This window comes from Crassostrea angulata, chromosome 4 (genome assembly GCF_025612915.1).
Source record: "Crassostrea angulata isolate pt1a10 chromosome 4, ASM2561291v2, whole genome shotgun sequence".
Classification (NCBI taxonomy): Eukaryota; Metazoa; Mollusca; class Bivalvia; order Ostreida; family Ostreidae; genus Magallana; species Magallana angulata.
The window spans coordinates 31,470,928-31,485,130 of NC_069114.1; the positions used below are offsets into that span (position 1 = coordinate 31,470,928).

Here is a 14,203-nt window from a genome sequence, read left to right on the forward strand (position 1 = left end):
AAATACATTTATTCAAGCAATACTCATACTGGTTCACACACAGCATATATTTACAACAACGCAAAGATCACACTTTTCTATTTTCTACACTACACATACCTTGCAGAGTATTTGCAGAATCAGTGAAGCTGGTGCCCCTTTCCAATGGTTCATTCTTTTTAGAAGGAGTCGGGTTGTATTGCAAATTGGAGGCTAGAGAACTCCTGTAATAATAAAATTTGTGTAATACTATTGTGGTGAGGCTAATAACTGGTAAAAGTATATATAATGATTCATCACCTTATGTTTTTTTATTGTTTCTTTGATATTTTCTACAAGGATATAAAAATCATGAATTGACATTTTTTATCACATACATGAACAACCCGGAATATTAGCCTGAGTCCCTGTATATAAGATTCATAGCAGGGAAAGGAAAAGTTGCACCTAAGAAGGCAGTCACCATCTCTCATTTGGAGTTATGTGCTGCAGTGCTTGGTGTTGAGATCTCTCAAACCATTCAACATCAATTGGATATTGACCCTAAAGACATTCATTACCATACAGACAGTAAAGTTGTCCTTGGTTACATCTACAACAGAACTAAACGTTTCAATACTTACGTCAGCAACAGAGTACAGCAGATTCACAGATTCTCCTTGCCAGTGCAATGGAGCTATGTTCCTTCAGAGCACAATCCTGCAGATCAAGCAACTAGACCAATCGCAGCTGAAAATATGAAAAACAGCCCATGGCTTTGTGGTCCGAAACGATGGTTCCTTGAAAGTAAAGACCAAGGCAAAACAGATATATCTGATCATGACAAACAGATGCCACAAGAGTATGACCTCGTAGACTCAGAGAATGACAGAGATATTTGACCTACGCTAATTATTGAAACATTGAACATTAAAGAACCCTCCGTTGGAACTGAAAGGTTTACCAAATACTCAACCTGGAGTAGTTTAGTTTCAGGTATTGCACGCTTGAAACATGTTGCCAGATGTTGGAGTGGAACAAAACCATGCAGAGGATGGCATTTCTGCAACAAAGCAAAAGATGTTGACCTATATCTTGAAACAGAAAAACACATCATTCGAGCAGTCCAGAGTGAAGCTTTTCGAGAAGAGATCAGAAGTATCAGAGAAAACTGAGCTCTCAATAAGAAGAATTCACTTGTAAAGCTGAATCCAGTTTTAGACCATGATGGCATTTTGCGTGTAGGAGGCCGATTGATGAATTCAGAATTGGAAGTCACTGAGAAAAATCCTGTCATTATTCCTGGCAAACAACACATAGCTACACTGTTGGTGCGCCATTACCATCAACTTACCAAACATCAAGGACACCACTTCACACAAGGCTCAATAAGATCTGCTGGATATTGGATAACAGGAGCCAAGCGTATCATATCCTCGATGATATACAGCTGCGTGACTTGCAGAAAGATGAGGAGAAAACCAGAACATCAATTCATGGCTGACTTACCTGAAGATCGATTAACACCATGACCTCCATTCTCAAGTGTAGGAGTGGATACCTTCGGACCTTGGGAAGTTCTTGCACGTCAAACTAGAGGAGGACTGGCTCATGCAAAACGCTTGGCTGTAATGTTTTCATGTCTCTCATCGCGAGCTGTTCACATTGAAGTCATCGAAGAGATGAGTTCCTCATCCTTCATTAATGCACTCAGGAGATTTGTACCTATACGTGGAAGCGTTAAAGAGTTTAGATCAGATCGTGGCACAAATTTCGTTGGCTCAACAGAAAGTCTTGGAATTGAGGCTATTAACGTAGAAGATGCACCTGTCAACAAGTTTCTTCTTGACAACAGAACAGTATGGATATTCAACTCACCACACTCATCCCACATGGGTAGCGCATAAGAGAGGATGATAGGCCGTACAAGACGGATACTAGATTCATTGTTGATTACTTGTACAGCAAAGAAGTAGACACACGAGACCCTCGTAACGTTTTAACTGAGGCTAGTGCCATTTTTAATTCAAGACCACTGGTGCCAGTTCCAACTAATCCAGAGTACCCATTCATTCTCACTCCATATACCCTTCTGACCCAGAAAACAGACAAAGGAGGAGAACCGCCTGGACCTTTTGACGAGAGAGATGCCTTCAAAGCACAATGGAAAAGAGTCCAACTACTCGCAGACCTCTTCTGGAAACGATGGCGTAAGGAATATTTAGTCACCCTTCAATGTCGACAAAAGTGGACACAGCACCAAAGAAACCTATCCGTCGGCGATGTCGTTTTATTGAAGGACAGTTCGGCCCATCGCTGTGACTGGAAGATGGCAGTAGTGGATCAAGTGTTCCCAAGCGTATCGGACCAGAGAGTCCGTAAAGTACAACTTCGTGTGAATTAACAAGAATGGCGTTAACACATTCTACACGCGCCCGGTTACAGAGACTGTGCTCTTGATGGCAATTTGAATATTTGTAACAGTGCTTCATGTTATTCAGAACTGTTTGGTATTTCGTTTGTTTGGAATATTTTGGTTATTTTGTATATATGTTGGACAGTGATATCTAAAGATATCAGAAGGGGAGTGTATTGTTTACAAAATTTTGTATGATTGTGTATTTTGCTAAAGTTTAATTATTATCTAAATACATTTAGAGTTATCTTCCATTATCATTTTGATATGTATTTTCTGCAGTTATCTTTCTTTTTTGAACCGAGAGTTATCCTTTCATTATATAATCTAGAGTTACTTTTCCATATTGCCGACTTCCTGTTTTTGTTGTTTGTGTGACCCACACAACTTTACAAGGACACTCAGTCCATCCAACGTGTTTTTTGTATTCGTATGCTGCCACACACTGTAAGTAGTTTTCTGTTGATTTATATTACATAGGCGACTATTCGTTTATATGTTTACTGTTCGTATTTTATATAAATGCAGTTTATAAGTAAATCTCTCATTTCACTCTAAAAAGTACGGAACGCTGTTATTGTCATTGTCAATCTTACGTACGTTTGTTACAATTTTTTATGGAAACCCATTTGTGTTAAAATTCATTGTTTTGGACCTTATCTTCAAATTGTTATTTTCATTTCTATTCTTTCATTACAAACTATTATTATATGCATTTTGTCTTTACATGTACATTGTTTTTTAGAACGTATGAGTAATTCATACTTTGATTTTGTTTCAGTTTTTACCGCTTACACAATAAATTCGAAGCACTGGATTGTTGTGTTTGTTAACTTTCTGTTGGCAAAGGCAGAATACCCAGAAGTGTCAATGAATTTGCTGGTTATAATACACAGAATTAAAATCATACTTCACTTCATATAAAAAATTAACATCAAAATTTCATGTGAAAAATATTCTTGCATATAAAAAAATTAAGATTTAGTGTACCGAAGTAAGATATATTTTTAGAGACATAGCATACAAGATTTTCACAAGAATATCATTTAATTTCTTCCTAATAGAATTTACATCTATTCCCTTGTTTGTAATTTTCACATAAAATTCACACGAGGCAGAACAGATGCATTATTATTGCATGCATGTAAATGTATGGGATATGTATCTATAGGTAAATTAAACATTCCTGAAAATAAACCAAAGGGAATTCTCAATCAAGCAAATATTAGAGGCGCGTTCAAAAGAGTAAGTGCTTGCCAAAATTTGTGTGGTTGCCCAGAAATCAATATGGTGACTTACATGTTCATTGGTGTGGATTGAGTTGTGTAGCCCTGTGTGTGGAAGGTGGAGTTATTAGCATGACCCTGGTGGGAATCCATCTGAACTCCAGGCTTATTGAAGCAAGCCATCTTGTAGCACAGTCCCATGTAATTCAGCTCTCTGGTAAATAAATACACTATTGAACCATGTGATCAATTTTTTTACCATACTTATTGTTCTTTTAGTAAATCTCTTGATTGTGATTAACCCTAGAAACTTCAATATCAATTCAAATTTATACATCTTCGCTAGCCAAGTGTCCGATTCGTTTTTCTCCTCTCCCCCTTGCTGCCAAGGGGGAGATGAGAAAAACGAATCGGACACTTGGCTAGCGAAGATGTTCAAAATACTAATAGGAAATTTATGGTTACATAGTAACTAAGGAGAGTTTTTTTTAGTCTTTCTACTTTTCAATTTTATATGGAATTGTTCTTTATATTCAACAACGAACATTGAGAAAATACTGCATATATCATTATCTAATCTACCGGTATATTGTTATAATTCAGTTAATCTAGATAAGGGAAATAACTCCCTATATTATATGAAACTCCAACTAAACAAGTGTTCTTTTTGACATAAACAGATACTTACCCGACCAATGTATACCCATTTGGTGGCCGCCTGACTCCCCTTGTAAGGAGGATAAGTTCACATATAGCATCATTTGTTAAATCACTGGACATGTATCTTACACATAGCATCTTCTTTCTCACAGCCTTCTCACCTGAAAAATCACAAATGCTTTATCAAAACTTCAATCTGAGTATTATTGCTATAAAATGACAGCAATGTTGACTATGGAGAAATTAAGTTGCAGAATAAAATAAAATTTCTTATACAAGCACTTCAACTGCATCTCAAAGTTCAAAGAAATAGGTACACAAATGGATTTTCCAGAGTAAAAGCTTTTGATACCAAAATGTCATGTTATTCCTTTTAAGTGACAATAATAAACTTAATATGAGATTGTTTACTTGTAAAAAAGAACATACGAGTATCGCACGTGTAATCTACACAGCTAAATCCCGCTGGAATGGCATCTCTATCTCCGATGACAGTGACATCTACCAATACATCTCTACCCTATCAAAAGTGAAAGAAAACAACTCTGTACAAATATAATCTTCTCACTAAAGAATTTAAGCAAATTGTAAGTTTGAACTTCCTGTTCATTTCTACTACATGTATTTAAACATGTGCCAGTGCAAACAGGTATCAAGAGCATAACATTTCAATAGTTCATTCCACACTTTGCAAAAGTTGTTCCCCTTTGCGGGGTCAACCCAAAGGTCAAAAGGGAAAAAACAACTTTTCCCTTCTTTTTGCAACCAAATATCCCCGAGTACCCAAACTCCGTCACCATAAGCAGAAAACATCCCGCGTTTCTCTGTAAATTATTTTTTGTGGTTTTTATCATTTGCAATCACTAAATATAATCTGAAACAATATAATTTATAAAATTATTAACAAAAATATTCTTATTCTTATTCAAATAACCCTCTGAATACGACGTTTATCACGCGTGCTAATTATATCTTATGAACCTAACTCCCTCACCCACATGCTCTATGATATGGCAGGGAATGAAGACACATTAACAATTTAGTTAAAACTCAATTTGTATCTAGACCAAGTTATAATAAGTAAAAATGGTGCATACAATTTAAATTGTATTTAACGAGGCCGGGTCTAATTTGTTCTGCCCTAGATTTTTGAATGAAATTTTTTACACGAATTTCTACTGATATAAACATTATTTAAAGATAAAAAAATAAGACATTTACCACACCGTTTGTTTAAGGGGTCATCTCAAAGTTTGTTAATTTTTAACATAGGACCCTATGGGATTTTGCTTGAAATGTATCAATTTTCTACATTTTTTTTAAACTTCTGCCCTAGGGATTTCTTTTTCTGTTCTATATATTATAGTTATTGCTAAAAGGCATCAAATGGTCAAATAAAACAAGAGGCCCATGGGCCACATCGCTCACCTGAGGAACAATAGGTATGATAAAATCAGCTCAATGGAGTCATAATACAAACTATCTGGACAATGTACAATAATTCATGTAAATCCTGTATAAATAAAATCCATTTTCCCCTGGATATTCTTATGTTTATAATCATTAGTCCCTTTTCTAACAGGATGATTTTATAGTCATATCATATGTTGAGTATTGCAGTTCTAAAAAAGATCCCTAACAATAGTTTATATATGGGATAAAAACGTACATCAAACTCTAAACCTTCTCGTGAGGCCAAAGAATTGTCCTGGGGCCAAAGTCTTAACAATTATAAAGAATCATTTAACTGATTAGTTTCTGAGAAGATTTTTAAAGATTTACCCTATATATTCCTTTGTTAAACTTTGACCCCCCCCCCCATTATTATTTTAAAATAAATCATTATTTTTCACCTGAGGATGCTTTCACACAAGTTCCAGCTTTCCTGGCTAATTAGTTTCTGAGAAGAAGATTTTTAAAGATTTACTGTATATAATCATATGTTAAACTTCAATCCCCAATTGTGGCCCCAACCTACCCCCAGGGGTCATGATTTTTACAACTTTGAATCTTCACTACCTGAGGATGCTTCCACACAAGTTCCAGCTTTGCCGGCGAATTAGTTTCTGAGAAGAAGATTTTTAAAGATTTACTGTATATATTCCTATATTAAACTTCGATCCCCCATTGTGGCCCAACCCTACCCCCGGGGGTCATGATTTTCACAAATTTGAATTTACACTACCTGAGGATGCATCCACACAAGTGTCAGCTTTCCTGGCTGATTAGTTTCTGAGAAGAAGATTTTTAAAGATTGACTGTGTATATTCCTATGTAAAACATCGATCTCCCATTGTGGCCCCACCCTACCCCCGAGGGTCATGATTTTCACAAATTTGAATCTTCACTACATAAGGATGCATCCACACAAGTGTCAGCTTTTCTGGCCAATTAGTTTCTGAGAAGAAGATTTTTAAAGATTCACTTTTTATATTCATATGTTAAACTTCGACCCTCCATTGTGGCCCCACCCTACCCCCAGGGGTCATGATTTTCACATCTTTGAATCAACACTACCGGAGGATGCTTCCACACAAGTTTCAGCTTTCCTGGCCGATTAGTTTCTGAGAAGAGGATTTCTAAAGATTTACTCTATATATTCATTTGTTAAACTTCGACCCCCCCCCCATTGTGGCCCCATCCTCAGGTGAGCTAAAAAGGTTAAGTTTACAATTCAATAAGAACAGATTTTGAAAATTTTCGTAATAAATATTGACAATTTTTTTTTACTTTTTAAAGCGCTAAGCATAGCTCAGCGCTTTATTGTCGTTAGACTTCAACTTCCGGTGCATCGAATAACCGCCACCTATAAGCAAAAGTATACATCATTTAAACTGGTTAGGGAACCAGTTTCAGGGGTTTATGCACATAACTGCACGGGCTATTGTGAATCTAATTTACGGGCTATTGTAAAATTAATGTACGGGGCTTACATACATCATTGCAGGGACTGTCATGCAGTGATGAGGAAATATAGTGCGTATACAGAAGCTGAAATGCTATATACATATATTTGTTATATACATACAGAAGCTGGGTTAGCGCTTTTCAATACTATCAGTACTTTGATTTAATCTTTAGCTTTTAAGATCTGTGTACAAACATAGAATTGTGAGCAAATCTCTGTATCTTGCTTATAATTCGAAGCTTAACACTCAAATATGGTTAGTAAATAGAAATTGTAAACAATCAAACACAAGAAACATGCACTACATGTATAACAAATAAAGAACACAATTTATTTTTTCGAAATGAATCATATATATATACATATAGATACCTACATATTTCCGTAAGCGATATCAAACTCTTTTCAAACTGAATAAACTAGAGAAAATGCCGAGCATCTCAACAAAAACCTATTGCATTAATCTACCATTACGCAAAAGATAATGCCGAATTACCGATAGAATGAATTGTATTTCAGTACTCATACATCAGATTTTGCTTAATTTGCGCAGGTAAACAGTTAACGTAGCTGTTTGATTTACCGAAGTCTCTGTTTGATTTGATACGTAAAAATCACGAAATACAGACGACAGTTTCCAGGTTACAAAGCATAAATAATGAAAACGAAACGAAAATCAGAACAAGCTAACATACACGTCATGTGTGAAAACTGTCAACGCATTGAAATATTTAGCCTCAATTTACTTCACAAAATAGGCACCAATATATTTTTCATGTTTCAAAAAATTCCCTTCATACGCGAACTGTTGCACAACAAGCAAATTGATCATAGTCAGATCGACCCTTTTTCGTATAATGTCATGGCTGCTTTAAACAAAGAACCTCGTTTTAGAAGTATGGAATGCGAGTCTTGGTAAAATGGGTACGCAAACCCGGGCCGTGGCAAAATAAAAACCGGGGCAGATCGACAATCGTCAATTCCAAATACGCATTATTTTGCAGCAATATTTACAGCAAATACAAATATACTGGTCCATCAAATATCCTGAAATTTTAATGAGATTGGCAGATTAATAACTGCCAATCTTTTGTTTTGCCCAGGCCAAGTCTTGTCTACCCATTTTACCGGATGCCGAATCCGAAGCTATTAAACTGATTGAAACACGCCTTTCCTTTATTATTATTTTCGTAATAACTCAGATTTGAAACAGAATTAGACCTTAATTTTTGCAATTTATATTTTCCTTCCCATAAGGATAATTTATGCTAAACTACGTTGAATTGGAATCAGTAGTTCTTGAGAAGAAGATTTTTTAAAATGCACCCCCCTTTTTCTACAGTTTCAAGTTTTTCTCCGCTTTGAATAGAGATCGGACTTTTATTTCTGCAATTTATATTCGCCCTCCCATAAGGATGCTTTGTGCCAAATTTGGTTGAAATTGGATAAGCGGTTTTAGAGAAGAAGTTCAAAATGTAAAAAGTTTACAGACGGACAGACAGACGGACGGACAGACGGACGGACGGACGGACGACGGACAAAAAGTGATCAGAATAGCTCACTTGAGCTTTCAGCTCAGGTGAGCTAAAAAACCTTTTACCTCCTGGTTTGTTCCAGGGGTCTTATCAAAGTTGTTTTTTGTATGCCCAATTTCCCAAATTTGTCAGATAATGGCTATTTTTTATTTGACAACGGCGGAAATGGTGACCTTCATAGTATTATTAAAACATTTAAACATATTTAAGTAATAAATAAATATATAACATCACATATTAAGGGTCATTAATATAAAATAAATAGTTACTGTCTTAAAATATATGAATTAAGCTATATTTAAAGGGGTTAAGAAAACGTGACAGAGGGCTAGGCTTGCTGAACGCTCTTCACGTTTTCGACCCGAGCCCAAATATAGCTTATACTTCGAGACATTTTTTTTTCCACAATATAATATCAACATTACGCATCAAACGAGCTATTTTCAACATATTTTGCTGAATATCTGCAGTTGAAACTATCAGGCCATGGCGTCAACAAAGCAAAAAGATGACGTCACAATGCAAATGAAACGCTGCGCGAAAGCGTGCGTACTCGTTCTGTACTCAGCCTCGTTAATTTCATTGAAATGAAATGATCGCCAGAAAAAAAATGGGTCCATGTTACAACAATCACAATGGCCTTTTCAGAATGTATGGATGCCGTTTGATTTATGTCCTTACATATTTCAAATATTTTTTACCATAAATTAATATATTATTTATTATATTATTTATTTATTACATTTTTAGAAATTTAGCATATTCTAAATAGCGATATACCGGATATATCTATACCCTGTATACGGCAAAAGTATCGGCATGAGCGATTTGACGTTATTGTCAAGAGTAGTGCATGAAGGCTATTGCGGACTGAAAAAAATGTATTAATTACCTTAATCAAAAATGTATTACATGTGAAATGTTTCATCTTGACCTTTCCAAAAATGGCTGACCACCGTAAATGATCGAATGGGCCCGCATGTCAGAAATATCGATATTTTAGTGCACCCGTGAAAAAGTTTTAGCTGATTTCACACAATTAATGGTGCATAAACTGAACAAGGTTTAATTCTGTTATTTTTTGACACATTCTTATATTTAACCGTTGCAAATTGTTGACATTTGATTAAAGATTTTTGACATGTAAAAAATGACGTCATAATCGTACTTGATTTCAAACGGCGAGGAGTTTCCCGAAAGTGACGGAGTTAGGGTAGTGACGGAGTTAGGGGGCTATGCGATATTTGGGCGTCCTGTGAAGAAATCTCTTGGAATTTAATTTATTCCTTCGATGTGTGGGTTGCCCCAACTTTGGGCAATAAAATTCACAGCGGGAGCAGATTTTTAATGTCAAATGACGAAGTTACAACCCTTCAAACTACAAAGGCTACTGTGAGAAATATATGGGTTTTTCCCCAAAGATGGCGGCCAAGGGACATAACTTTTGTAAAGTGTGGATTGGTCTATTAAATAGAAATTAGATAGAAACCATCAATTGTGTTTAAACTTAGAGTTTACATATTGAACGAATTTCCTGTTATAAATGAGTCAAACACTCTATTTTAAAATATATGAAATGAACTATTAGTATTTTAAATTATATCTTCATTTAGGTAAAAAAACAAAAATTGGTTAAAATACCTGTTGAAAATTAATTCTAAAACACTGAATTAGATGTAGAAAATATATTCATATAGGGCTAAACCTACCGGTGATGGTGTCAGTTTTTCTACACAGAGATATCGAACCACTTTTCTCCCAAACAAGCCATCTCTCCACAGATCAGCGTCATCCCGACGATCGTAGGAACGATCAATCTAAATTAATTTAATAATTAAAAAGACTTATGCAAACAGTCATCTGACACCAAAGTGAAGCTACTCAGCAATAAGCACAGGAGTTTGAATTTTTATCAATAAAGCCAAAAAACTTACTTTATTGACTGACCCATGAGCTATGCGTATGCTTACGCATAGCTCATGGGTCAGTCAAACCCAAACTAGGACTGGGTCAGTCAAGCCCAAACTAGGACTTGTGACACCCAGGTGACACCAGATTCTAAGGGGCACGGGTGTCCCCCCGGGATTCCCGTCCCAAAAAGGGGCAATATTAGCACCGATTTCTGGCGCCAGGGCGCTGAGTAGACCCTATCATTCTGTTTAATAGAGAGTCTAAACAGAGTGCATAGCGCCCAAACTAGGACTTGTGACACCCAGGTGACACCGGTCTCTTGGGGCACGGGTGTCCCCCCGGGATTCCCGTCCCAAAAAGGGGCAATATTAGCACCGATTTCTGGCGCCAGGGCGCTGAGTAGACCCTATCATTCTGTTTAATAGAGAGTCTAAACAGAGTGCATAGCGCCCAAAAAGGGGCAATATTAATCTCTATTAAACAGAATGATAGGTTCACTCAGCGCCCTGGCGCCAGAAATCGGTGCTAATATTGCCCCTTATTGGGACGGGAATCCCGGGGGGACACCTGTGTCCCAAGAATCCGGTGTCACTTGGGTGTCACAAGTCCTAGTTCAGGCGCTAGGCGCTCAGTTTAGACTCCCTATTTAACAGTATGATAGGATATACTCAGCGCCCTGGCGCCAGAAATCGATGCTGATATTGCCCGTATTGGGACCAGGGATCCCGGGGGGAAACCCGTGCCCCCAAGAATCCGGTGTCACTTGGGTGTCACAAGTCCTAGTTTGGGCGCTGGGCGCTCAGTTTAGACTCCCAATTTAACAGTTTGATAGGGTCTACTCAGCGCCGTGGCGTCAGAAATCGGTGTTAATATTGCCCGTTTTGGGACCGGGGATCCCAGGGGACACCCATGCTTCCAGGAATCCGGTGTCACTTGGGTGTCACAAGTCCTAGTTTGGGCGCTAGGCGCTCAATTTAGACTCCCTATTTAACAGTATGATAGGGTCTACTCAGCGCCCTGGCACTGGCAATTGGTGTTAATATTGCTCGTTTTGGGACCGGGAATCCCGGGGGGACACCCGTACCCTCAAGAATCTGGTGTCACTTGGGTGTCACAAGTCCTAGTTTGGGCGCTATGCGCTCAATTTAGACTCCCTATTTAACAGTATGATAGGGTCTACTCAGCGCCCTGGCACCGGCAATTGGTGTTAATATTGCTCGTTTTGGGACCGGGGATCCCGGGGGGGCATCCCGTACCCTCAAGAATCTGGTGTCACTTGGGTGTCACAAGTCCTAGTTTGGGCGCTATGCGCTCAGTTTAGACTCCCTATTTAACAGTATGATAGGGTCTACTCAGCGTCCTGGCGCCAGAAATCGGTGTTAATATGGCCCGTTTTGGGACCGGGGATCACGGGGAGACACCCATGTTCCCAAGAATCCGGTGTCACCCGTGTGTCACAAGTCCTAGATTGAGCGCTAGGCGCTTTGTTTAGAAATCTTTTTTTAATCGGGATTGGAAAATTCCGTCTATGTTTGAATTTATGATCTTTGATCCCGATCACTTGGATCCCGATATGTGAGTAATTGATGTCGGGATCGAAATTCCAAAAAAAAAAACCCAAAAAACTAGTCGATAAACATACACATGTATTTCCAGATAATTTAACTATGATAAACTTATCATGGTTTCTTTTCTTTTTTTTTTCTTTTTTTTTTTTTTGAATACTTCTTTTAATGAAAAATGATTTAAACAAATTGAATTTAGAATCTGCACTAATTTAAAATGATTGCATAGTAATCTCACAAACTGTAGCATTGTAATTCTTAAAAAGAAGAGTTTAAAAACCATTTTCCCATTATATATACAAGTCTAAGTTAAACTTTGAACTATTCTCTTTTGAGAAGTGAACAGGCATAGCTTACATCCACATGGATGTAGGCTATGCCTGTCCACTTCTCAAAAGAGAATAACTTTGAACATATTTTGGAGCCGTACGTAGTATTAGTCCGGGGATCACAGTTTTCACAATTTAGAATCTACACTATCTTAGGGTACTTGTATAGTAATCTCACTAATTATAGCACTGTAGTCCTTGAGAATACATTTTTAAAAACATTTTTCCCCATATATTTCTCTTAAATTTGTCTTTTATAATCAACTTTGAACCCCTCTTGGGACCCCAGTATTAACCCGGGGATCGCGGTTTTTTACAATTTAGAATCTTCACTATATTTACAAGCTTTGGTGTAAATATTGGCATATCTGGTGCAGTGGTTCTTAAGAAGAAGATTTTTTAAGACACCCACCCAATATTGACCCGGGGATCGCGGTTTTTACAATTTAGAATCTTCACTATATATACAAGCTTTGGTGTAAATATTGGCATATCTGGTGCAGTGGTTCTTAATAAGAAGAAGATTTTTTAAGACACCCACCCAATTTTCGCAGTTTCGCAATTATCTCCTTTTTAAAAAGGGTTGTGCCCTTTATTTTAACAATTTAGAATCTCCTTCCCATAAGGATGCTTTGTACCAAATTTGGCTCAGTGGTTCTAGAGAAGAAGTAAAAAATGCGAAAAGTTTACAGACGGACGGACAGGCGGACGGACGGACGACGGACAACATGTGAGCTAAAAAAGACCATTTTTTGAAAGTCAAACAATATTACCAGAGTGAATCCAGGTGGACACCTTCCTGGATCTGATGCAATGGCAACTTGAGTGATTGGTCTGTAACTCTCTGCCATGTCACCTGAAAAGAGAATAACTGTATAACAGAGATACAAAATAGAATATATAAAAACATTATTACGATAGATCATAGTAAAGTGAACCTCTAAACTAACCGGGTTTGCACAAAAGAATTCACAAATTTTTATCACTGTTCTACGTATGATGACTATATCAAACATATTTTGAACATAAGGTATAATACATACACAATGAAAAAAACTATTAGATTCCCGCTCGTTTTCCTCGGTTTTAGTCCATTAGTTACTTTAATTTACAGCTGTTAAAGACTAATTTCCTGCTAAAATATATAAAAGAATACCCGCCGTTAAACAGTTAAAGTGAGAAGTGAATTAATACAATTCATGAACTGCTTAAATCAATTAAAATAAATTCAATTCAATAACAAATACCAATGCAAAAAAAAAAAGGCGAAGTTGTTGATTGCGAAAAGATTTTTGATAGGGAACATACCACAATTATTTTTCCTTTTTAATGAATTTTATCCCTTTATACAACAATGAATCACATAAAAAATTCCACCGCCTCAAATGAGTTCAAATACAGCATACCTATAGAATGACCCTAGTCCAACAACATGTCCAAACTACAGGAAAATAAATCGAGAGGGGACTGAGATATGGCCACTAAAATAACCCCAACCATGAAAAATCCACTTTCATTTTGGAATATGTCATTGGCCTCTTCACACTCTTTCTACTGCGCGCCTTTCAAGATAATTTTTCTAAATTTTTTCCTGCCTGTATTTTTTTTCAAACCTTTTTCTTTCCATCCATGCCAAAAAAAGGAACCAAATTTGCCCATTTACTACCCCCGGAAATTTTTGATATAATACATACA

General features: G+C 37.0%; 1 protein-coding gene across 1 annotated transcript; it reads right to left on the reverse strand.

Annotated features, from left to right (window-relative positions):
* Nucleotides 1-67: 67 nt before the first annotated feature.
* Nucleotides 68-13,489, reverse strand: LOC128182219 (multivesicular body subunit 12B-like). Its single transcript, XM_052850816.1, has 6 exons — nucleotides 13,282-13,489; nucleotides 10,413-10,520; nucleotides 4,690-4,780; nucleotides 4,289-4,421; nucleotides 3,674-3,814; nucleotides 68-203 (listed from the first exon to the last, which is right to left on the reverse strand). The coding sequence occupies exons 1-6, from the start codon at nucleotides 13,432-13,434 to the stop codon at nucleotides 68-70; spliced, it is 762 nt and encodes a 253-aa protein (XP_052706776.1). The 5' UTR covers nucleotides 13,435-13,489.
* Nucleotides 13,490-14,203: the final 714 nt, after the last annotated feature.